Source organism: Strigops habroptila, chromosome 5 (assembly GCF_004027225.2).
Source record: "Strigops habroptila isolate Jane chromosome 5, bStrHab1.2.pri, whole genome shotgun sequence".
Taxonomy (NCBI): domain Eukaryota; kingdom Metazoa; phylum Chordata; class Aves; order Psittaciformes; family Psittacidae; genus Strigops; species Strigops habroptila.
This window is the reverse complement of record NC_044281.2, coordinates 17,406,183-17,432,248: the sequence shown is the minus strand read 5'-3', so window position 1 is coordinate 17,432,248 and position 26,066 is coordinate 17,406,183. Positions and strand designations below refer to the sequence as shown.

General features: G+C 40.6%; 1 protein-coding gene and 1 long non-coding RNA gene across 14 annotated transcripts in view; one reads left to right on the top strand and one right to left on the bottom strand.

The window, feature by feature from the left end:
* AGPS (alkylglycerone phosphate synthase) overlaps positions 1-26,066 on the top strand; it is a 78,516-nt gene that overhangs the window by 19,787 nt on the left and 32,663 nt on the right. For 8 of the 13 annotated variants that reach the window (XM_030486461.1, XM_030486460.1, XM_030486459.1 and 5 more), the window contains 5 exons: positions 342-440; positions 20,949-21,038; positions 23,552-23,642; positions 25,586-25,706; positions 25,783-25,857. In XM_030486461.1, the coding sequence (XP_030342321.1) occupies positions 388-440; positions 20,949-21,038; positions 23,552-23,642; positions 25,586-25,706; positions 25,783-25,857 (430 nt within the window). In that variant the 5' untranslated portion in view covers positions 342-387. Of the gene's footprint in view, positions 1-341; positions 441-8,814; positions 9,059-20,948; positions 21,039-22,522; positions 22,592-23,551; positions 23,643-25,585; positions 25,707-25,782; positions 25,858-26,066 lie in introns of those variants that run through there. The other 5 variants (XM_030486455.1, XM_030486454.1, XM_030486464.1 and 2 more) reach the window with 3 other exon arrangements.
* LOC115608160 lies at positions 6,899-8,723 on the bottom strand. The gene is made up of 2 exons (XR_003991457.1): positions 8,460-8,723; positions 6,899-7,230 (listed from the first exon to the last, which is right to left on the bottom strand). It is a non-coding gene; the product is annotated as an uncharacterized LOC115608160 (long non-coding RNA).

The following is a 26,066-nucleotide window of genomic DNA, read 5'->3' as shown; positions in this document are numbered from 1 at the left end:
CCTTGCAGATTCAGATAAATTGCCACTCATTCCTCTTAATATACTGCGCTGTAATTTGCAAAATCCTGAAAATCATCCCTTTTTACTAGCATCTCTGATGCTAAAACTGCGTTTTAAAAACTGCAACAGATTTGCATCTGAGCAGAAATGTTGCTTTTACTCGTACAAATATGCTGTTCATCTGCCTTTGACTCCCCAGCCTAAATTATAGTTGAATCAACATTTGTTTTGTTTCACAGAATGACAGAATTAGCTACATTTGTTCAAACTTCCTTGATTTACTACTCAATCTCATTATTATTACTTCAGCCTGTCTCCTCCTTCTGGTTTTTGTTCCTCAGATGAGGCAAAACTGAAGAGCTTAGATCCAGGTCCAGGAAAAGGAGAATGAAAATGAGGTGTGGGAACTCCATTCTTCTGCCCCCTCTAAAATGCAGATGGTATAGTATGGGCATGATAATAATTTAGCTAAAGGCAAACCAGGAAATCACTCCATTTCTGCTGTGGTTAGCCATGAGTGCAACACCACATGGTGGATGGTACTCACCACCCTGTGGGTTAAGTTCCCTGTTCACAGCTTTGTGCCTCTGGTTCCTCTTTCACTGCAATTCCTGCTTCCCATTACTCCATTCCTTGCGGAACGGCAGAGGTACAAAAGTAACATGGTATAAGGACACAGAACATCTTGCATTCATGGCATTGGCAGTCTCCTGCTGAAGCCTTCTGTGGCACAAGCACATAAAAGCCATTGCTGGATGTTCAGTTTGCCTCCATTATCTTGCCATGTAATAACTCAGCGTGCTTGATCCCCTCTTAGCACCACACATGAAAAGACCATTAAATGCCTAATACCACCACCTGTTTCTGGCTGTACTCTGCCTGATTCTTACCTAAGCTATTCTCACCATCTTTGCATCAATAGTTGAATGTCTTTCTAAACTTTGGATCCTAAAGCATGTCTCTGAAAATGAAGGTGAATTGTATTAGTTGCCTACATCTAAGTACATACAGTGAAAGCACATCTGATTTGTCAGAAGACACCTCTAATTTGACAATGCAGAGGGAAGTGGGCCAACTAGAAAGAACAATATAGTATTGCAGGAAACTTTGGGGGAACAGACTAGGAGTATCTCCGAGGGCTGAACAAAGATACAAGTTCAGCAATGGGGAGGACAGTGGCTGTTTGGGTAAGAGTGGATGTAGCTTAGTCTGTAAACTACAAATCTGCTGCAGGAGATCAGGACACAGCTCAACCTCCGCAGACCTTAATGGGAAGGGTAACATTCACTCTTAGCTGTGTGTTGAAAGACTATGGACCTGAATTATGACAGGATATGGGTGCCTGCATATATCAGAACAAACACAGAGGCTTCACAATAGTTGTATTCTATCTAGCATTTTCACAAAGCAGCTATCATTTGCTGGGAAATTCAGATGTTTAATAAAATTCTCTCTTGTTAGTTATAAAATTTTAACTTTCCATCAGCAGTTACCTTTACAGGACAATTGTACTATTGTGTGGGAGATAATTATGGAGTAATACAAGATCATATGAGGAAAATGTAAGCATTATTGAGACAGAGTTAACAGTTTTAATCTGAGATATAGATGTTTTATTCCACTTTGACATCGAGCTCTCTCAAAACCATGGAAAAAACCTCTCACTTTAAGCCCAGGAAAAAAATCGAATCAATTGCTTCCATTTGGGAACAGTTTTTACATGGTCTGTTCAAACACTCTGCCTTTCCCAAATATGGTGTTTATGGAATTTCATTACTTGTGTGTCTGATGTTACATACCTTGGTATTTCCTAGAGCACACTCAGGTAATGGTCTTAAAATGTAACAGACACTAGAAGAAATTGTTCCTTCTCATTAAACTCTGAGGAAGGATTTGCAGTAGCTGATTTGTTTGTTAAGCTGCCTTGCGATCTGCTCTAGCAAAAGGGTTTTTTGAGTTAGCCACAACAGCAAAGTGCTATGGGCTTTGAAATATGTCAAACATTTCTGCTAAGTTATCTGATAAATGTCTATTTTCCAGCAGTAAAGAATTCTGTAATAAGATTCAGTCAAGAACTGCACAAACGCACTAGGCTTTCCATCAACACCTTTTTCGTATTTTAATTAAGCAAGAAAAATCCAACAGACTTGAACTGCATCCAGGCACATCAGCCCTCTCCATACCCTTGCTATTTCTCCTCCTCCTGAGATGCTTTTTCTCACCCAGAAGTTGTAGAGCTCGTCATACTTAAAATCTTCCCAAAAGGATACACAGGGATTGAGTTTCTAATTAAAAACCAAACAACATTCTCTTCCACAATACAGTTTATATGTTATATGCCCTTAGGAGTAAAACAATGGTTATTAGAACCAATAATATGTCTAGGGAGATAAGCAAGGGAAATACAGAATTAAGCAAATTTGATCATTTCTTTCTCTTGTAAATTCTGAGAAATGGTGGCAGATTGGGAGAATTTAATGCAAGAATTTTAGTGCACCAAACTACGTATACTTAGAATGGATTATTTAACAAAATGCTATAATACAATCTAGCTTCCAGTATCTCCCTGGAGGATCAGATGCACATAGAGATCCTAGAAGTATTCTGAGTTGATCTCACACTCCATACACATTAAAGCACAGGAGACAGAAGAGTGCCAGGCTATAGGATTATCAGGAAAAACTGTTGAACTTGATTAGTGTTTACTACATCCAGCTTCTCCTGCCTCAGTTCCCCATGGAATGTTTTTCTACTGCCTGCTGGCTATCAAAGCAGTATCTTTTGGAAAAATATAGAAGGGCATCTTTCCTTTCTACACATACACAACTATCCAAATGAGGAGAGTATCATAATTATATGAATTAAATGTCTCAAAAGGAAACTACCAACTCTATTCAGGAGAAATTCATAAACTGGGCCAAGAAAGGCAATGCTCCTTCTCAAAAGGGGATTTTCAGAGTTGCAACACTTCCTGCCAGACTCTTCCACAGGAGGGCATAAAGCTGGAATGAAAAATAGATGTTCTGAAAGTAAAAAAACAGAACTGAAAATAGTTATGAGATGAAGTCACCAAGATAAAATGCAGGTGTACAGGAGTTGCAACAGCCAGGAAAGTGTAGAGGCAAACAGTTTCTCCAGAGGCTCCCTTGTCATGTTGGGCAGTTACATTTCACTTTGACAGCTCTCTTAAAAAAGGGGAAGGCGAGAAAGTCTCGAGGCAGTAAAAAATAGTGTGCAAACCACACTCGACCTCCTTTGGGATACACACCTTGAAAGCTAACTCTCTGTAAATGTGAAATTCCGCTTACTTTCACCAACAAAGCCACAGGAAGCCACATGTGGTAACTATGTTTGGTTTCACTGAATTGCCTCATAAATAAATATGGAAGCTTCTTCTCGTGACAGGCTTTTGACATATGCTGCAGAAGAGCTGAAACTGGGCAGGGCTATAGATCTCTGCACAGAGTTTTCTAGGAAGCTTGCCTTTCTTGCCTTCAGTTACTTAGAGGCAGCAGGGCTGTCATTACAGTAAAATGAAGAAGGTGAAATGAGTTCACTGGGAACCTGCAAAGCATGTATATTGATAAACATACCTGCCACTACTGCTGCTAGTGATAAGAGTTTAACTGGTTTTACTACCAGAAGCAATCAGAAGAAACAGATATGCATCTTACTCAGTTCGCAAAGGCCAACCTTGAACTGCTGATACATACACTCATCTGTGAACACAGCTAACAATTTAGCAAGTATTTTTCTTTCAGGCAAAATGTGATACACAGAAAAGTCAGATCTGCAGTTATTATGAGTACATAGACAATATATTACTAATAACTCTGCCCTGGGGCACCAGTGGAAGGCACTTGCTTCTCAGTGATCAGCTCTTGGTCAGATACAGACTTACTTCTAAGCTGTAGCATTTCTAATCTGTTCAGATCATCTTGTTAACTGAAAGCAGAAATAGCTGATTATCTTTGATAATTTTTGTCTTTACCTGGAGAGAGTTGACTGCCATGTTCAAAACCATGTATTTTTTGTATGTTTAAAGACAAAACATGCTGCCCACCAGCCTTTTCAATATAAAAAAGGCAGCTTCTAGTTGGAGATCCCTAATAGGAGGGATGGCCCTAATACGGCCATTCATGACCCATGCTCTGCAGGCTTTTATCACCTTTTTCCTAGTTTCAGTTCCTTCTATCCCTGTATAACTTTTCCAAATCCATGCTGATCCTATCCTTGCCAATGGCTTGAGATCCTGCAGGCTTCTCGCTCACTGTAAGCCCTGAGACCTGGGCCTTTCTCGTTCTGTGGCACTGAGACCTGCAAGCTGAGCCTCATATCTGCCATAAGCTGGTAGTGGATGGATGGATGGATGGATGGACGGATGGATGGATGGCTGGACGGATGGACGAATGGATGGATTGGATGGATGCAGTGCCTTTCCCCCAGGGTCTCTGCTGACTCTATAAAAATGGCACAAAGCCTATGTAGGTCTTAGACAAATTGGCTCCTTTCAGGAAAACTTCTTGGCCTGATCAAGTATCAATAAAACTACTCCCAGAGCATTGCTTGGTGCTGAATGTTGAATGGGTGTAAGCTTTCTTCTTCTTCTTTTCCTCTGGTGAAAAAATAACTAATCCAGAGATGATCTCAAGGGTTTATGCCCTTTTTCCCCTTTTATTGCCTCATCAGATTCTTCTCAGCCCATGACTCAACTGTGGGTGTCCCACACCCATCCTGTACCTACAGCAGCCGAATCCCCACCTCTTCTGTAGGCGGTGGCTTTTTGTACAGGGATACAGAACAAAAAGGTGTTCTAATATCTTAGTGTCAATCACATCTGAATAGCAGTTGAACTGGAGAAAGCAAGAACATATAAACCACACCTTATTCAAGTAGGTGTTTCCTTCTGTTTTAACCTTGCAAGTTGTGCCATGAAATGAAGACTCTTGAAAAAATCAGTTTCTGATTTCCCATCTTTCTAGAAAGCAAAGGATTCTTTAAGTTCATTTTCTTATTGGCTACTATCCTATTGTGATAATATTCTTCTTTGCCCTCAGAAGCAGTGAAGTGAATTAAGTATTATCTCATAACTCAAAGCCTACTGCTACTTTAAAAGTGAAAAACAAATAAAAAATCCCACCACCTTTATCTGCTCTTTAGTCAGTAAAGGAACAGCACAGGTGTGTACTACAGCACTGGCAATTCCTGCCAGTTTCAGCTGGGATCAGGAACTTTCTCAGGTTTCAAAATCCTTTTTACAGTTTAAGTTGAATATAGTACTCTGCCTTCTCTTCTCGATGGGTGTACAGTTGCTATTTCAGCAGCCCGTAAGTTGCTGAAGCTTTCAAGGCTGGGTGTGTATCCCATCAATTCATTTTCCACATCTGATACTCGTGTCTCCCGGGCTCTCATGCTACATTAGGTGATTTTCAACAATCTGTTGAACTCTATTCAAGGCAAGAAAATTTATCAGAAGAGTCTTTTCTTTTCACAGCCTGTGTATGGGTTGCCCAAGAGTGTAGTGTTCATCCTGAGCAGCACATTCCTCCTGTGCTCTCCCATGGGACCACTGCATAACAGAGCTCTGAGACACCTTGTCATGAAGACCTCTCTGAAACTTTATTTTGTATTGCACTGTAAACTCTATTTAAATCTATGTTTCTTGAAAATACCAGTGTCAAAACTCTGGAAATGCAGATCTTTGGTGAAAAGATGAATGTCACATTGTGCTGGCATCTCATGTTTGCAGATGCACTCAGGTATGTGGGAAGGACAGCTCATGGAACAGCAAACGCTGCCGCTTTGGCTCGGCAACCATAAGCATCTTTCAAACTGCCACGCTGTAGATCTGCTGGTATTTTTACTGAAATCAGTTCTCTTTGGTGCCACAACCATATTATTTTGAAAATTGTTGTGCTTCCTGAGTTTTCTTTTCAGCAGTTCTACTTATCACACAGACTTTATATGAATCAAGTAGACATTTCTTTTTTAAAATATGCCAGTAGTTCATTTCAGGAAAAAGATGAGCAACAGCGACCTCACGATCCACCACTACATTATGTTACTGCTTCTTTTTATGGCATCCTCCCAAGTGAGCTGAGGATTGCGTGCAAAGCACTGGCAGGAAGTCAGCATTCACACTGTAAGCAGAGACCTCTCTTGCACAAAACCGAGGTGTTGCTTAGGTATACCCTTGCTCTGCATAAGACAAGGGCTCTCACTGGTTTCCAAACCATACCACCATGCCTTCCCCCTGCCCTCCAGTTAAGTTTCCAGACATATATACACTTGAAAAGAATGAAGTTCTGAGGTGGTGACGAATTCTGCTCATCAGATACTAGCAGAATTCAATTTTCTACTGGAAACCTCTATGATTAGGATCAAATAAATGAGCAATGAGCTCATTATTCTTCCTTTCAAGTGACTGCAATATGAAGAAACATTCTAGGAAAATGTGAAGGCTACTACAATGAATCTAGTATCTCTTTGCCAGCATTCAGCGATGCGGAAAGATTTAGATAACTGACTTAAAGTCCCCCCAGCTATACCTAGAACTTCAGTAAACAACGTGAATGGAAACTCAGTCGAGAGACTATTTGTTCCCTACAGACCGTCTCCACAGCAGCAGACAGTTAAATTTGGATATGCATGAGTTAATCCAGAAAGTGGTACACAAATTATTCACCGGGGGGAAACTTAACTCCATAACCAAACTATCAAACTGCCAGGACAGCTGTTTATGTTGCAGTAATACCAGAAACCTAACCTAAAGCTGAGACCCCATTGCAACTAGTGCGATTCCTGCCCCAAGAAAATTACAGACTGTTTTCTAGCCAAAGTACACAAGGGGCATAAAATCAATTAACAACAGTGAAAATAAAAGCAAAACAAATAGTAATAATACCTGGGTGGCTTTTATGTGCTGCTTTTCATCAGTAGGTCTTACAGGGGCTGATCCTGTATTGTCACACAGTCCTGAGTGTATTATCTTCCCATCAGTCTCTCCAGGGAGATACCGTTATTCCCTGGTTTATACATGTGGAGCTATGATTCAAAGAGGCACCAATATTGCATGGGAAGTAGGGAGCTGAACCAAAGTCTCACTGCTCATGCACTACATACTGCTCCCTGGAGAACTTTTGGCTTGATGCTGCTCCCTGGAGTATTTTCTGCTAGTTGCTTAGCTAATGGAAAGGTATCGTGTTGAAGTCTCATGGAAGAAATAGGTCACTGGAAAAGATTCAAAAGAGGGTAAGGTAATAGTTTTATGAATTTGCATGTGATTTTAGTTCATATACATGACATAACAAGCATAGGGGTGTATGAGGAAGGAATTAACTAATAAGTCAACAATAGGCAAAATGTCATTACGAAAGTATTAGCAATTGCTTAGATACTAGCACTCCAAGACTTCCAAAAAGCTGACTGGTGCCATCCAACTGCAAAAGCTGATCATGAAAGTAGGTCATGTGTAACAGCTAAGTAGGCTTCAACAGTTTGAGGTATTTCACATCACAGGAAAAAAGTTGGAATTAATCTGAGTAGGCCATCTAGCCCATCACCTTGCTCTGAGCAGAACTACTGACAACGGTATCATCTCTGATAGACTATGCTGCTATTCTAATGAAGGTGACTTCATTCTCAGGCAACCTACAACAGTTTTTCACTTTCACTGCCAGTAGTCTAATGCTAATGCTGAAGTTATATCTTGCAGTTTGAGCTCATTCTTCTCATGAACACAGCCAGGACATACAGGGCAGGTTGACTGCTCATAGCCATCTTCATGGCTGTCTTTCACATATTTGAAGACTGATAACCTATCTTGCTTAGCCTTCTTTAAGGAACTCAGCTTGTTCAGCCTTTTTTCATTCTCTGATAAAAAACCACTCTCTTCTCACATCTTCTCCTTTAAAATCTTTCCACATCTTTTCCTGAGTGGAAATTCAAAGCTGATCAAAGTGCTCTGGTGCATGAAAGTAAACTCCTAGTAGCAGACAGCACCTGGGGTCAGCATCACATCTCCACCTCCCCTTAAATCCTAATTCTTCTCCCTCTTCAAAGAGATGCTACAGAGCGAACCCCAGTTGCCCCCACGGGGCTCAAACACGGTCAGGATTGTCAGTTCTGTGTTCAGAGATGGCTGCAGAAGGGGATACAGTCCCACCAGTCAGTCAGTGTTCATTCTGTGGTGCGCAGGGAGCGGATCACCGGGAGCCTGGAGCCTGTCTCCTAGCAGTGTATGCATGCCGTGGGAAGCACGGCCGGGTTACACGGGCAGAGGCGCTTGGCTCAGCAGCGCTCACTCACCAGGCCTTTGTGTCCCTGTCAACAGCAATGACAAACCCTGCAGGATCGTGTCACCTCACACACCTGTTTCTTAGGTAACCCGCCTATGCTACCACTGTTCATTAGCATTTCATCATTCGCTTTGGCAACCCTCGTCTTCAAAGAACACGCACCTCTGCGTTCTCTCAGCGATCTAAAGGAGCTACAGTCACAGCACAAGAGCTGTGCAATCCCCAATAAAGCTCTTCTCTCCTTTCCCACTGCCCTGCTGAGGCAGACGGCTGTGCCGAAGGGCCGCTCGCGGAGGCCGGGCCGGCTCCGCAGCTCTAACAACACGCACGGCCCCCGCTGCTGCCGCAGGAAGGGCGGCCCCGCCGGGGCTCCTCACGGCGCCGCGCTCACAGCCACCGCCCCCGGGCCGGGCCGGGCCGGGCCGTGCCGGGCCGGGTCGAGGCGGGCAGCGCGCAGGCGGCGGTGCATGCCGGGACAGCCCATATGAGGGGAGCGCCGGGAAGCGCCTTCCGCTCGCCCGACCTCTCACCCGGCGGCGGTCGGCGGCACAACACGGAAGTGCGATGGCGGCCGCGGCGGAGGAGGCAGCGGGAAGCGGCGGCGGCGGCTCCCCGTCCTCCGCCCGGCGGCGGCTGCGCATCATCTCAGGGCACCTGCGGGGCTCGCCGCGGGCTCCGGAGCGGGAAGCGCTGTCCCTGAGCCCCTGCAAGGCGCAGGGGGGCTCCGCCGGGCCGGCCTCCGGCTCCATCCCCAAGAAGAGGTGGGTGCGGGCGGGGGTCCCCGTGGGGCAGCGGGCCCCGGGCCGTGCAGCGGGGAGGCCGGGCCGGGTTGGCGGCCTCCCGGGGCGGCCGGCTGCCGGTGCGGGTCGGGACTGGGGCAGCCTGTGCGGCGGAGAGCGGTCTCGGTCCCGCGCGGGGACGGGCGTGGGCTGGCGGGGCGGGCGGGGGCCCCCGGGGGCTGTGCGGGGGGCTGCGGGTTAGCGGGGCTGGGACGGGGCGGGAAGGCAGCGGCGGGCGGGAGGACGGGGCTGAGGTTGAGCCCAGAGGCGGGTGAAGTGCTGGAGCGATTCACCGCTGTGGGATGGGATGAAACCGAAGGAAGGGGGGTCTTCAGCCTCCTACTTGTTTCTGTAGTAAGTAGAATTGCATTAAAATGGAAAGTCGTTTATAGTGTCCCTAATAACCGGAGAAGAGGTTTAGTGCTTGTAAAATGCTTTGAGGCTGCTGTAATGAAGAATGTGGCTCATGTGGAAAGCAAGGCTTGTGTATGGGCATTCAACCCTCCTGAGTACACAGGCATGTGAGACCTTTACCTTTTGTGAATGCTGCCAAAAATGTGCTCATACATTAGGCTCTAACTAAAGTTTCTTAGAAGTGAATAGCCTTAAGCATATTAACTACTTCTTTTGTTTCCTGCTATATTTAGTAGTAAGGAATCTCAGGTCACATCAAACCAAGGGAAGACAAATAGACAATTGTCTAGTTCAACACTGTTTCACTCTCCTGGGTTTAATTTTCTAGCAGATCCCTCTAAATGCTTCAGTTATAACATCACGATACAGTTTCATGTAACTTACCATGAGGCCCACCTTTCTGCTGGGGCGGACTTGTGTTTGTTTTGTGATTTTTCCCCTTTCTGCGATGTGGATTTTCTGTATGTGTGTTGGCTTGCTGTCCTGTAAGAGCGTTTTAAGGTTTAGGTTATAGACAACCTACTGCTTTCCATTGAGTTGCGTACAGGGACGAGTATGTTAGTGTGTGGGGACAGTAAAGAGGCGGATGAGGCAAGTAGAGGGTGAGAGAGTTACTACTCCTTCAAGGAAAATCCATTCAGCGTATAGTTTGCTCTCAACTTCAAGAAGAGAGCAATGCAGAGTCTGAATTACTCTAGCAGGCTGTTTGTGGCCCCGGGCCACAAGCTGAGCTTGACTGCTCTAGGACGACTGAGATGTCATGGGCATGTAGTCAAATGCTGACGACTTTGAAAGCTGTGAATTGTCACTGAGGGGGATTTGAAGCTCTTACAGGAAGTGTGTCAAACAGTGCTGCTCACTGGGAGAAATGGATCATTCCAAAATAGTGGTCTTCCATATAGAGTTTTTCTTTGGTTGGGATTTAGGAAGAAATCAGCATTTCTGGAAAAAAAAAATCAGTTTAGTTAGGGATTTCTTTTATATGGATTATTGTGTAATTTTGACAGCCAGTTATTGCATCCCTGAAGAGCAGGAGAAACAGGTTTTTGTGAAGATGTATGTGACCTGAAGAGTAGATTCTTTCTCTGGAAGCAAAGGCACAGTGAACTTAACACCTGTACTTCTACAAGCTGCCGACATTGCTCTTCCATGTTAGGATTTGCTATAGGATTGTAATGGATTGCTGGTTTTACTCAGACTGACTTGTTCTGAATTAAGAATAAAAATTATGTTACTTCAAGAAGCTTAGGATCAGAACGGTACAACTGCTGGATACTTTGCAGTGGGAGTGTAAGGAAGCTGCTGGAAAGCTTGGTCCGCAACATAGGTACAACTGTCTTGATGTAATTAGAGCCCAGATGTTTTGTACATATGGAAACAAAAAATCCTTAAAGGGAGCTGTGTTGCTGTCTTAACGTTCCCTCTGAACATCTGAGATGTGGTTGAAACATGTTTGAGATGTTGCATGTGAAAATTCCGATACTTAAACATAGCTTGAATATGAGGATGTAGGTAGAGTTTGTGTTTGAGGATAATACCTAGGTTTTGAAGTGAGTGATAAGGGGCAAAAGAGACAATTGTTGCCTATACAGGTTTGGAGGTGGCAAGTGATGAAGATCTAGTGACTTCCAGCTAATTTGGAGTTCATGAGACCTAGAAGGTTGACTGAAAAAATCTGGTAAAAGTAACTGACTTATAGATGGGTACCATGAGATACTTTTATCAGCAACATTAGGACAGTCCAAACCCAGATGCTTTTTTCTTACAGTCTTCTGTATGATGATTCATCTTTTCTGCGTCTTTTGAACTATTCCTTTCATTTTTCCTAGCAAAAGTACCTTAAGCAAAATTTTGGTTCATTACACCTGTTGCGTCTTTCCTGTAGTTTTTAGTATGGTATCAAAGCTACAGACACTATTGTACCAGATTTAGGTGCACTGCCATGTTGCATTTCTTCTGCAAAGTAGAAGACTTCCTATGATGAAAAAAAACCCCTTTGTAGTACTTCAGGTGTATGTCTTGATCAGAGAAATGCTGCTTCTGGATGCTTATCCAGTAGTCACTAAACAGTGACCTGCAGAAACACGGCTTTCTTGTTGATAGTTCAAAGACCAAACTTTTAAGGATCTTATCCAGATGTTATTCATCATCAGTGAGGGGAGGAAGGAGAGTATGCGGAATTGACGGGGAGTCTGTGGGTGCTCATCTAATTGTGCCTGTTTCCAAATAAAAATGCCTCTGAATGCTGAACAATGTGTTTGCAGATCGGTGTGTTTAAAGATTGTAATATGCTTCCTACTTCTTAAAATGATAATTATAAAGATGGGAGAATTCCTCTAAAAAGACAAGCAACTCTATACTCCTCTGAGTATCCTCTTGAGGGAAATCCTAGGCACCAGAAGAGAGGAGAGATGTTATTTCTTGGTGTCATTCCTGGCTTGAATTTCCTATTTTAATTCACTTTTGCAGTGGAAGATGGGGATCATTGTTATACAATGTGTGTTGAAGCCTTAATAGGATGATGGTCATGCTGAAAAACTTACTTAAAAAAATAAATCAATAAAAATTGAGTTGGAAAAAGAACTTTTCCTTGAAATTACTTTTTTCTGAACTTTTTTGTTGCGCTGATAACTTTTGTTGACTGGATGTTAGTAAGGTCACTTTGCTGGTGAGACTGAAGTTAAAAATTTACATATGGTTATGTTGAAGATTAAGTGCACGAAGTGTTCAACTTGCACTGCTTTGAAAACAGTAAGGTGCTGCAACTCCCTAGAACACAGTTATAGCAGAGTGACTTACGCATGCTAGAAAGGAAGTGTGCCTCAGAGGTGGAGCATGCACTGATGTTAATCTTGCCATAATAGCTTCTATTATAACTTACTCAGACTTTAAACAATATGATCCTTGTTAAAGGGGAGTATTGGTTGAGTGTAACTAGATGTTGACTCAGTAGCTCATGGGCTTAAATTTTTTTCTGCCCTGGAGGCAGAGAAAGCAGGGTACGATTTCCCAGTTTTCTTATCTGTGGAGAAGCTTCTTTCCTGTGGGATGATGAGAGGCTTGTGGCTTTCTTTTAATTATTAAGGTCATGCTGTTATCCAGAGTAAACTGAGGAACGAGTATACAGTCAGCTGCCTGCTCTGTATGAAGTTCACACCCAGGTTGCTAGGGTAATGTGCTAATATCACCATACCTTCATATAGACTCCTGCAATTCTTGCTGTAGTTGCTGGTAATGATTGACTCTATTAAGAAGCATCATGAATTAACTCCTAGAGTTGATACTACTTGAGTTTAACAAGTATTATCGAGGAGGCTTCATATCTTACCTCCAATACTTGGAGCAATCTTTCGTTTATTATAAACATTTAACTGTTTAGACAACAGTGTTTAAGCAATACTTGACACTAAACTGAATCCTGGCATAGGTGACTTCTGAGCTTAAGGTGACTTTCACTTAAGGTGGTGGAAACTTGCCACAAAGGGCTGGTGCCACTAGAGTCTCTTAAGAAATGAAGAGTAAGAGCCTGTTGCATTGAGGAAGGTGTGGCGGTTCACAGGAGGCTCTGTGATTGCGTCAGAGTAGTTAATGGTTAGTCAAGGGTAATGCTTGGAAGAGAGGCATAAAGATAAGAGATAAAGTAAGAGATTCTCATGGAATCATTAGTCTGATAAAGGAAGTGTCATAATCTCAAGGCAAATGTGACTTTATATACAACAGCAATTCCTGTCTAGCTCCAAGTAGTTGAATGTCAGGCAGATGAAATGTAAGAAATCTGTAAGAATTTAGGTAACATAATATGTATTGTTAGATCATTTGTTACCAAATAAACCAAACTGGATATAGTTGTTAGCTAAATTTTGTTAGGAAAAAAGCCAGATACAAGACAGAAGTGTAAAGTATGCTTAATATGTAAAGTGAAAGCAAGTAGCAGTTTACGGCAAAAATTGAAAGGATTTTGTAGATTGACTTCTTTATCTACTGAGATCTGAACTGTTATGTACAAGAAAATGAATGTGTGTATATAGCTATTTATTTAAACTTGACTTGCTTAAATAAACTGAATAGAATGATCTTGCACTTGGACTTCGTAAAAGCTGCTTTGAGCTGGAATGAAGTAAGGACACTTGTAGTGTAACATGTTGCAGCCAACTAGACTTTCCTGAAATGTTGTTATACCTCTTTGCAGAGAACAAATAACGAGATGTATTAAAAATCAATTGTAGGCTGAATGTGGTGGACAAACATAATGCCTCTATAGTGTTGTTGTATCCAAAACTGGCCCATTGTGTGCAGGTCTTCAGAGTTGATGGTATAGGCCAAACAGTTTTCTTCAGCAGTTTTATGATGTATTTGCTGCAGAGTATTCTGAAAATTCTCTGTGCAACAGGTAAAACAGTGTTGTCCAGGAACTGAGCTTATTTTGCATGAGATAGTAAGTGGCAGACAATTGGTTCCTTCGTTATCTCAATTTTTAAGATAGTGAAGCAGATTTCCTGGTTTTCCAAGCTTTCAGAAAGCACTTCTTAAAGGACTGATCTTGAGGGTTTGAAAAATCTGCAAGTGCTTATTCATTCGCTGCCTGGAAGTAGCCATGTGCATGCATTTTTGTAGCAGAGCAGTCTCTTCAAAGATAAAAATGAAACTGGTGTCAAATGAAGTGGTAGGTGGAGTAGGGAGAGCTTCTAGTAAAGCTCATTTGCTCTGTTGCATCATTTGGCTAAGTGTATACTGAGCAGCATAGTTATAATGTCTTGGCTTTCCTGAGTTTTTAATTCACCTTAATTGACTTGTGCTTTCTATGAAAGAACACTAGAGAAATGCCTATTTCCTTGTTCCTCGGGGCTTTGTTTATTACAATGTGGTGAAATAAAGAGTAATGAAATAGCGGAGGCTAGGAAACATGTATAAGGAGAGTTAACATTTGTTTTATCAGAACAGTTGTTTAAAAAAACCCACACTTTTGAGTACTTAAACCCTTGAAGTCTTATGCCTAAAATCTTGTCTGCATTTGCTGCTTTCTGTATATTTAAACTGTAAATATGAACGCAAGGTTTGTGTTGCCATATCAGATATTCAGCAAACAGAATCAGGTGTATGTGCAGCTGCAGGGGTTTAGCTGAAAGCGTAGGCTATGGAACATGAATATGCCTAAGTTTATAAAACAGATGTTATTTGACTTCAGACTTGAGAGAGATTACGTTTGGTTTGCTGTAGGGAAGATCCTTCAAGAGGGAAGAAGTCTGAGAATGACAAACACAGCAGATACTGTGTGCCTGCAGTATGGCATTCTTCTCCAGATAAATGATGCTTTCACAAAGCAGTACTTGAGGGATTCCTCGGGCTACATTCCCTTTCGTTATTTCCAGGCACCTGATACTAATTTACTGCTGGTTTCAAAAGGGCTCTGGAGTGGCATGCCGACTTGGTTGGAAAGTGTGACTATCTAACCCAAACAGGGATACTGCTCCAGAGGAGAGGGAAAGTGAATTTCTGGTATCATCTGTGGAAAAAGTTCTGAATTTCAAGCTGGTGGTCTGAGTTGGTAACCCAAAGTCCAGCTGAGTGGGCTTTGAGGAGTTACCGTGTTTTGCCAAGAACTCTACAACCTGCAAGACTCTTGTATTGTTATATTAGGCAAATGCTAGTGCTTTAGCCCATGTGGTAGCCCTTAAAACTGCCACTTTAAACTAATTTCCAAGAATGTGGTGGCTCTGGGATCGTGGAACAGGAGGAATGTGTGAGTATTTTATGTATGTGTTGTTTTAATGCTAAGCATCAGCTGGTGATCGAATTGAAAATGCTAGTGGTTATTGTGAGGAAATTGATGTGAGCATCTTGGCTTTGCTCCACCTGAGGCACAGGAATTCAGCTGGGTTGAACTGCACTGTCATCTTGCTTCTCTGAAGAAGATACATGGAGCTGTAACTTGCTCTTGGAGTAAATTGGCCTGTTTATCTCTGTTTTGTGTATGAAGTACCAGATCTTCAGATTATTTTGGACGAGGGGGAATTTTTGTTGATATTTGTGCTTAGATGGTATGTCTGCGTAATGAGGCAATTTCATTCTTTTGTGTTAAATCACGCCATGCTAATGCTTGGAGTTCATTCATTACTTTATCTTGGTTCTGATATTTCATTGAACATAATCTCATAACTTCATGAGTGAAAAAACTTTTACTTCTGGTGTTAGAACATCAATGTGCTTTAGACACTGGAAAATAAAAGACTGTAACTGTTGGTGATACTTTTCTTTTGCAGCATAAAACTCTTTTTGACTGGCAGTTTTAAGTATTGTGTATGCAGATGTCTGGTATGTACCTGTGATGTGAATTTGAAACTATGGAAAAAATTACATCCATGATTTAATTTCCTCTTGGGTTGAACTTTGGATGCTGAGCTTGGATACCTGTGGGAGACCCTGTGCTTGTTCTTCAGCTTAGGGAGAGATAAGAACTTTTTCAGCCAGTCACTGTGCCTCTCATTAAAACACAAGATGGGGACAGTGCTGGCAGATACAGTTCTATTGAAATAGAGTGGGTCTGGAGGCTTCCACCTGCCCAGCTGAATGACTGGCTGCCTTGGGAGCACTAACTTAGGCAGTAGGCTGGGGGCCCCCTTCCCACCCTCCCAGGCTTGGCATGCTGTCACTTTGTGAGCTTCTGCCTAGTTTGTAGACACCTTAGTGGTCATTTGAGGGCTTAATGCAGTGCCTTGTGCTGTGACCTGAACAGCATCCTGCCCAGTGTCTCCTTGGTTATTCCATAGTCAGTTTTCCAGAAAATGCTGGACTTGTTGAACAAATATTTTGCTGTAAAAGTCTATTGCATAGAGTCACACTAGTATTTCAGTGTTGGGCATTGTAATGAAAGTAAAATATTGAAATTCACTTAACCTAGTCACACTGTTTTCATCTCCTAGCATCACTGTTTCCATGGTAACTTGCTTTCTTTCAGGTTTTTTTTCCCTTCAGGCAATATCATTTAGTGTGTGTATATATATGGAAATACATATTCAAAAAAGTGAAGCATGCTCTGCTTTGTGGTACTTTATGTTTTTAAGTAGTGAATTTCTGGCTTTTAAGTTAGAAGGCAAGAAAGAACTGGTCATTTCCTACTATTTCTGGCCAAAATGTGTCATATTTCTGTTAAAGATGAAAGTAGTAAGTTTGATAACTTGTTGAAGCCAATGTACTGAATAGGAAGCATGCTGTCTTTAAATGAGACAGTTCAGGTACAGTATAAAGCTGAGTAACATAGGGTTTAAAGCAAGAATAATATCAAATGTTGATGAATCTCTTTACTATATATATTCTTGGAAAGAAGGTTGGGAAAAAAAATAGATGGGTGTGTAAGTTATATCTTGCTACACATAGAACGAGTAGCAGGAACGTGTTGGTTGACTAAGCTAAACTGAGCATCTTTCTTTTTCAGGCGGGGGCACAAAACTCTTTAACATGCTTTGCGATATTCAGGTGTTATTCAGATACTATACAGGGTATTAGTAGTTGTTGATTTTGGTGTTGTTTTACCATTTAGCTATCAAATTATTGAATTTTTTAAGAATGAGAATGGAAAGTATTACTATCAAGGGAAATTTTGTTTCAGGTGTGTTAGAGAATATGTAATTTGCAAAAGTTTAGGTAGGTATAATGGTGGTATGTATTAGTTGCAGATCAATGTGTCGTTTGAGTCCCTTTGTGTCAGAGCCAGGATTGAGTACTTGTACATTGAGGGAGTTTTCAATGTGTGCTTAGGTCTGCAGATGTTCAGCAGTTCTTTCTGCCCTTTTTACTCTTCCGGAATATGAGTTTAACACTGAGGTTTTTGGGAATGAAAACCTTGGGAAATGTAGAAGGCTACATCGGTTGCTCAGTCATAGCTTGGATCATTCTTAAAGAGCCAAGGTAAACATAAGGCATGATGCTAATTTGGTCAGCAGCTCTAACTGCTACGCCAGGACATTACAGAGGGCAGTGGGAGTGCTACACTTGAGCTGGGGTCTGAAAAGCTTTTTCTAAGGAATGGTGACTGTATAACTAATGCTGCAAAAGGGCAGTATGAAAATGAAGAAGAGGGAAGAATGCTGTTACAACAATTATGATTAGAAAAATACTTTTTTTTCCTTGTTTACTTTCTGTTTCTTATTATGCTGTCAAATTACAGTTTTAATTTCCAAATGTAAGCTAGGAAGGCAAGGAAATGCAGAGCAGGTGTGTGTTACGGTGTATTTCCCTTACTTGAGGGGGTTAAGGGAGTGAGGCAGACTTGCGGAAGAACAGCCTACTGCCCTGGCCTCTATCTTGCAGAGCTGCTGGCACTTCTGAATAATATATCAACTAATACATAACACTTTCTGTTACAGTCTTGGAATGATATTAGTATGACATTGCCATTGCCTCAGTAGTCAAGGAGGCTTGCAGATCTCCTCTGTATGTCTCCTGTTTTCCTCTGTGCTGAAGGCAATTTTTTTGAGTTGAGGTTCACCAGCTCTAGTTTGTGAAGAGCATACCTTTCAAATGGTATATGAGAAGATCTAAACAGTTTGGTCTTCCTGCGGGCCCTGCCAGTTACAAATCAGAGCTGCCTAATCAGTCTTGCATTTAAAATCTGGTCTTTTTAGGTGTCGTGGTTTAAATCCTTGAAACTAGGACATTAGGATTGTTTTTTAGGGAGCTGCATGTAGTATTTCTGCTAAATTGTTCTTAGCACGTAGTCATGAAGTGCTAGGGACTATCATAAGTAAATCAAACAGCTGTTCTTAAACTGGTAGTGCTGTGGTATGGTGGAACAAAAGAAAGAATAAATCTAAGATGACTGTCTCCAGACAGAAACCTCAGACTTGCTCAGTATAGTTTTGAATATAAAAGTTAAATGCTTAACTTTTTGTGGTGGTGTTTACCTGTCACAACATATAATACTGCCCATTATGCATGGCGGGGGGGGAAATCTCCTGACTTTGTGTTATGAGGTAGCTGAGATGTTTTAGAAGCAGCTTTTCTTCTACAAATGTGTAAATTGTTATAATATTCTCATGCCAATAGCAAGAGCTGTGTTGTTGGGCAGAGTAAAACTCTGTGTACTTATTTTATTCAGGAGTAGCTCAACCTGAAAATAAACTCTCTGGAGTTAAAACTCTTTAACCTCTGTTCTGTATTTTAAAGCCTTATGGCAGCACCAGGTAGTTTAATACCAACCTAGGAAAGTAGGCCTTTAGAAAAGCAAACAACTGGGAATGCAGTCAGCTTAGCAGAAAGACCCTGTATCTGGGTCTCTGTTCAGTGCTTTAATTAATAGTATATCTCCTGGATTTTGTGGGAAGTATCTATCTGTACCAGTATCAGGACTAATGGTAGTTTCAAAGCTGTGCTTTATCAGTTTTATCTTGCCTCAAAAGGACCTTTAGAGCCTGGCTGGCTGTGTCTTGGTCTATCTGATTGTCTTCAGCTTAACAGTTAGTTTTTCTGGCTTGTTTCATGTGTCACACTTGGCATACTTATTTCAGCACTGCCTTGCAAGAGGACTTACTTGTCTAAATTGGGGGGGAAGCTGCTTGAGCCTTCCTCAAATTTCATTTCTTAATATGTCTGTCCTGACTTTACAGGATGTGACAAACTACAGAGATCGAGTATATAGAAATACTACATCTAGTCAGCAGAGGGAGAAATCTTGCCTTGAGGAGGACTGCGCTGATGGGGATTTGAGGGGAACATTTAGTTTGAAAGAATAAAATAAAGGCTACTGAATTGGCCTATTCTTTGTCAGCTTGTTCTCAGCTGGGAACAACTCAGCTGTGTATGACTTCGTGTTTTTGTGGAATTTCTTATAACTATGTATAATATTTATAAATATACATATATAGAATACATATATAGAATATGTAAAAATAGGCAAGACTGCATAACGTACATTAAGAACACTTTTCCATAATTTCTCATGTCGGTACAATAGCACAGTGCAATCCTGTGCTATCAAACATGAGTGGACCCATGTCCTTTTCTGTGTGGACACTACATGTGTAAAGATAAAGTCTATTGAGAGAGGAGGCAGCCAAACGGGGGGCTTCTGTATCTGGACAGCTGTCTGCTCAAACAGGTTAATTTTGGCTGAAATTTTAGAATGAATTCCTCAGTGTGGAAGAGCAACATATATTGGCTATTTCACACTGCTGTATAGAGCAGTTTCAGTACTCAGTAACTGGAAGTTTGCTTGAAGTGCTAGATTTGTCAAAGGCTGGTTGAAATAGCTGATTCAAACAGCTGTAGTGAAATACATGTCCATGGCTTTTTTCCATTTGATTAATTAAAACTTTGTGTACAGGCAGTTTGAAGAAAATGAGTTTTGATTAAGCCAATTTACTGACAGCAGCAACCTATGTTAATAGTATTTTTATAATGAAGACCTTTGGTAATCAGTTGTCACACAGATATCTTGTGTATAATGCTGGAGTTACAACTGACTTGAGGCAGTGCTTTCTCTGAATCCCGAGGTCTTTTTGAACCTGTCACCCCTGGTCATCTTACTCTTATACAGTCAAAGAGTAAGATCTACATTCACTCTATATAGCAGAGTGAGGCAAATCATCTGCTTTCAGACTTCCTGAATATGCCTTTTTATTAACTGAAGTTCAGGGTTTAGGTTAGTACTTCATTTCTAATGTAAATAAATAGCAAACTTTGCTTAAAAAGTTAGATTAATGTGTAATTACTCTTTCTGTATCCCTAAGTCTTAAATATGTTTACATTGATACACTTCTCAAGACTTTATCATAGTTAAGAGATCCTCTTGTTTTGGTATGGTTGTGCTTAAGGCATTTCAGTTTAGTGGTTGTATTTTGCCAGTTGTGGGTTTGGGTTTTCAGTGTTCCCTTTCTTACGGTGGCACATCCTGGTTGTATTTGGTGTGTTATTACTGCAGTTCTTGGGATTTGTTTCGGTTGGGTTCGTGGTTTTTTTTTGCTTTCCAGAATGTGTTTTCAATCCAAATGTGTCTGAGAATGCCTCATCAAGCGAATGTTATTATGAATGCAGTGGGATTACAGTAGTGATGTCAAAAACCTAACATTTAAAATTATTTTCTTGACAGAGAATAATGCTAAATGTCTTTTTCATTCTGTAAATATTTAGCTATTACATATTTGGGTGTTAGTATTTATGTATAGATTTAAACATCTTTCAGATATTACTCCTCTCAATTTGAGAGTATCACCATACAGTGTGCATTGACTTAAGCTGGTGGTTATTTTTATAAAGCATCCTGTCTTTCAAGTCTTAGGATGCAATCTGAAGAAATAGTGGTTGTGGCTGCAGAATTACCTTTAGCTGTTAAGCTATGCACTTTTGGATATGTACTTGATTTCTTGAACTGCTGTCTGATAAGACTGTTTTTCCAAAGCCATATAACTGAAAATCATTTTGGGCTTAGTATGCTAACAGTTTCACTTATATTTTTCCCTTTAAGGCAAGAACTTCTGAAATGGAATGGATGGGGATATAATGACTCCAAATTCATCTTCAATAAGAAGGGTCAAGCAGAATTCACAGGAAAAAGGCAAGTTGAAAACTTGTATAAAGGAAGTATCTTATTTAGTATCTTTTTGGAAAGAATTTAAAACATTCACTGTTCAGTTGATGCAAAGAAGGCAAAAAGCTTGCTTTATCTCATAGAGTAGGTCATTAGTTGCTCTGCACTTAACAGGTTTACTGAATTCTATATACAGTAGTCTACTGTGTAGTGAAATAATGGGGTGGCTTACTGGAAGGTTTATTATAAGTATTATAAAGATTAATGGAGTCTTCTCTGTAACTTGATACACTCTGTGGATTAAACTTCCCTTGGAGAATGGCATCAGACTTAAAATCTGCACAATGTTATAAAGCCTTAGTGACATGCAGCAGGTCTGTGCAGTTTTGGGGATGTCTCAAACATCAACAAGATGCTTTATTAAACTTCATTAAAAGTTTGTATTTGAGTTTCTTAACCATTGTGCATGGAGCTACTTTATCTCCTGAGCTTAAAAATAAAAATTGCTCATCAGTTGTATGTTCTGTAGTGGCAGCGCTTCTGATTTAGTACCTACTAGCCCTCTGTACAGCAAGCTTGTTTTTCTGAGAAATTTTGGGGTTTTTTTTGGGGAAATGATATTAAAATTAAGTCTACTTGGGGATCTCTCAACTTTCTTCAAGTGGGATTTAGGCCTGTCACTTGACATCTTACTTTTTCTGTGTCATTGGGCAGTAGTCTTGCAGTCTCTTCTCTGATTTGAAAAATACATTTTTTGTTAGAGTAAATAAAAAGAATGAGGAAAGGAAATATGTTTTAAATAAGTACTGTACTTACAAAAAAATTCCTTCCTGGTCTTTGAGTTTGTGAACTAGTATTGAGCTAGTTGGAGTCAAAGTTGCAAAAACTTAACTGGGGTGTTAGCATTTCAATCATTAATTTGTTAATTTTCAGGCCCAGATGAAAATGCAAAGTCTTCTCTTAGGCACTTCAATTCACTGTATAATATCTAGGAAGATCTTGGTGATGTGTCTCCTTTTGCCAGGATTCTGGCTTTTACCACTTTGTCACTCATTCTTTTATCTGATATTTTTAGTTTATCTGGGGTAGGTTATGCTGCACAGAAAATCCAGGCAGTCTGAAGATAAAAATGGTAAAGGGTTAGACTTGGATTATTTTATTTTTCAGGAGGAAGCACTGGGGCTGCTGTTTGACTGATGAGTACTTACTAGTTGCTGTTCGAGAATGGTAGTTTCTCTGCCCCCCCCCGCCATCTGCATTCTGTCTCTCGAACTGATAGATGATATTAGAAATGCCCTGTTGGGCCACACCAGTGTGGTTTCTATGGAATAGTTTGTCACAGTGGCCAAAGGAGAGTGTTTGAAGTGAAAGTAGGAGACTAGGCATCTGTAAAGGTGTTGAAGATGCTTCATCCTCTTAGTATCTACCTATAGATCTGTTGCCCATAAATTTGTCTAATAGCTTTCAAGGCTGCTGATAACTATCTGCCTCTACAGCATCCCATGGCAGCAAGTTCCATGTTGCTGTTGTGTAAAATACTTGTTTTAAACCAAATATCCCTTACTGTGTTGCAGAATTAGGTGAGTGATAGTTCTTTGGCCTATCTACTGCTTTATTGATTATATGAGTTGTATCCTCTCTTCCACTGTCTCTCCATGCTGATGAATCCTGGGCCATTTAGTCTCTGCTTGTAAGGTCCCTGGGTCTCTACTGTTGTTCTCTGAACCCTCTCTAGCTCCACTACATTCTGCCAAATGTACAAGTAATGCCTTTTTTTGGGGGAGTGGGGTGGCTTTGCAATTATCTATGTATTATCTTACATCTTCACTTGTCTGCTCAGGTTTTTTAAAGTCCTGAGTTCCTGTCAGTATAGTATGTCTCCTCAAAAGAGCTTAATATTATTCACCTAGTTGAATAGTCCGCTAATGAATCCAGATCACTGATGAAGACTTTATGTATAATTGGTCCCAGTACCAGTGTGTGGCAAGCTGCACTGCTGATCTGTCCTGAACAGTGATCAGTAAACCCTGCCCTTTTCTTATTCTGCATTCTGATGATGAGAGAGGAACCTTTAACATTGTTTTTCTTGACAACACGTAAGGTGTGCTGAACTGGGTTTGTGTCTCTGAGACTGCTGTTTGTGTGTCCATACACACATTTCCTCTACCTATAACCAGCATGTAAACTGTGATTGATACTGCTTTCCACACCACTGAAAGGGAGAGACCTTTCTTAAAGGGGGTGCGTGTGTGAGAGTTTGGGATATCTGAAAAGCCTTATGCCATGATTCCCAAAGATCATGAAGAAAAGTAATATAAAATGAAAACAAAAAAGATGTTGGTGATTTGATTTTGTGTGGATTACAGAACAGTTAAATACAATGAAATGTGCGGTTACATGAAAGTAACTGTGTAGAAGGTTTGTAGGCTTGTAGGTAAATAATTTGATATAAAACTTTTGTGCATACATAGAATCAAAAGAAGTGTATTGACATACAATCATTTAATTAAAAATGACCCTGTGTAATATTGGCTTTTCAGGTACAGATTAGGTGGTATGGTATTACCAACTTTTAAGGAATGGATAGAAAAAACCTTTGGAGCCAGTCTGGATCACAAAACTACCTCTAGAGTAAGTAAATAGCTGAACCAGTTCCTTTGAAGATTAGTCTTGGTGATAGTCAAGACCACACTGATAAAGATGATTCAGCTGGAGGGTTCCTATTGCATGCAACTTTTCTGTTACAATTAACAACCATAAACGTACCTGCTTCTGTGCTGCTCAAGGCTTGATGGCATGTTTTGGTTTTTCAGACTTACACAACAGCAGTTTAGACCTGGTTCACACAGGCTTCTTGTCTAGCCTTTCAGTGCACAAATCTTCAAATATTTCAGTCCCATAAGAATAAACAAAGGTATATTTTAGTTTGGCTTTATGCAGAAGATTTTTATAGATATGAACATTTGAATCTGGAAGACAAGTATTAAAATACTTGTCGAAGAGAGATAAAAATCAGGATACTTAAAACTATCTGCAAGGGATCGTTACAACTTTTAAGTAGTTTATGTTCCTTTTAGAGAACAAAGATCTTCAAGCACTTGGTGTTCAACTTGAAATGATATGAAATAGTTCTGTCTGTGAAAATCTATGAAGAAACCACGGTTTAAAATAGAAAATATAAGCACAGCTAGCAAAGATTTTTTAAAAGTAGTTTAAAGATCTTTATTTGATACCTATTTGCTTGTTTCTTATGTTTCTCAAGTTTGTCAGAGCTCTGTTTTTTGGGTTAGAGAATAGCACTGTGTGATTCTGCATTAACAGCAGAATAGTAAGAGCTAAGAGCAGCGATCCAAGACCTGACTTCCTCTGTGACTTATCGTGACTGTCCCCTAAAATCATGATCTCTCAGTAGTGTTGTGCCTCTCACCTGGACAACATTTAATCTCATTTTCCTTGTTTGTAGGTGACAAAGTGAATAAGTTGGAGGGAAAAACCTTTCTCTCCAATGTCTGACACCTTTTTTTCAAGTATAATAGCTTAAAGCAAGCCAGAACAGCACATATCCTCTTCCAGAAGTCAAATAATTGTTAAAACTATATTTTTATGAGGTCACGTGTCCCATCTGAAAACTCTGAAACAAATATTTGGCAATCATTTTGAACCTCTAAATGTTGTTAGCTATCAGTTGCAAACGTATCACGGGTAGATACTACTTCTGAATTATCCCTGTAAGTACTCCTAATTGCTGCATAATCTTACATAGTTTCTTGTATGGTGGACACTAATAGGCAAGTTCCATCACAGTGGATGTTTGAACTACCTGAAAACTTGCTTGCTGAATTTTAAATCTTCCCTTCTTCAGCTCTCATGACTTTGAGATGTAAGCCATTCAGCATAGAGTGCTGCTATGATGGCAGATGGGAGACAATCTCTATTTCGCTTGCTGTTAGCTTGGTAACTGGTGCTATCCTCTAAGCTTTTATCTTAAGACACATTTTGGCAAAAAGTATCAACTGTTCTGGGGGTTGCATAGAGCAAAAATAGGCAAAACTCCATTCCAGGAGCAAAAACTTGAATGGGCGAATATCCCCCCCCCCCCTTTTTTTTTTTTTTGTAGAAGGCTGAAGCTTCAGAAGGTGAGGGAAAAGTGAATTCAGTTTTCTCTTTGTAGTTGTGAAGAAGCATAGACTAGGCTTGTCCAAAAAGAGGTCTGTGTTTCTTTGACTGTGGAACACTTAATACAAAATGCTTTTTGGTGGTATGTCTGTAAGGAAGCTCTTTCATGTGTCATTAGCAGCCCATAGTCTTCTCTGATAGCTTTATAACAAAATTGCAAACGTATTCTTCTCTTTGAGTTGAAAGTGATGTCGGTTAATCTGCCAGCAAGGTTTTCATGACAGAACTTTGAGCACACAGCGCTATGCTGTCTGCAACTCCTGATTTTAAGAGTGTATTTAAAACAAAAGGTGCAGTAGTAAAAAAGTTTCAGTTCTCCTGTTCTCAAACTTGAGCGGCTCTTGTACAGAAATGCCGTGAAAGTGAACCTACCTTTTAATGAACTTACTTTCTTGTAGGCAACCTTAAATGTTAATGATGTACCTCCATCCATTGTAAATGAAGAATTTCTTCAGGATCTTAGAGCCACTAAAATCTCATACTCGCAGGATGCAGAAGATAGGGTATTCAGAGCTCATGGTAAGAGAACTTCATTTATGTAACTGTGTTGCTTTTGATGCTTCCTTGTTTGAAGTTGTTATTGTTTGTGTTTCAGGTCACTGCCTACATGAGATATTTATACTCAGGGAAGGAATGTTTAAGCGAGTTCCTGATATAGTTGTATGGCCTGGTAAGCTCTAACTGTCTTACTCTCCCTTCTGATCTGGGAGGCTGTTGTTTACTGAACTCCTGTGCTTTCTTGTCATGGGGAAGCTCTCTTGGTTCACTGACTTCACTTAGCTTTACAGAAATTGAAGGAATTTTCTCATGAATAGTAATCATGATTGTTTAACATCTGGATTGCAGGTTGTGCCTGTGAAATCCCATCATTTTGTGGGG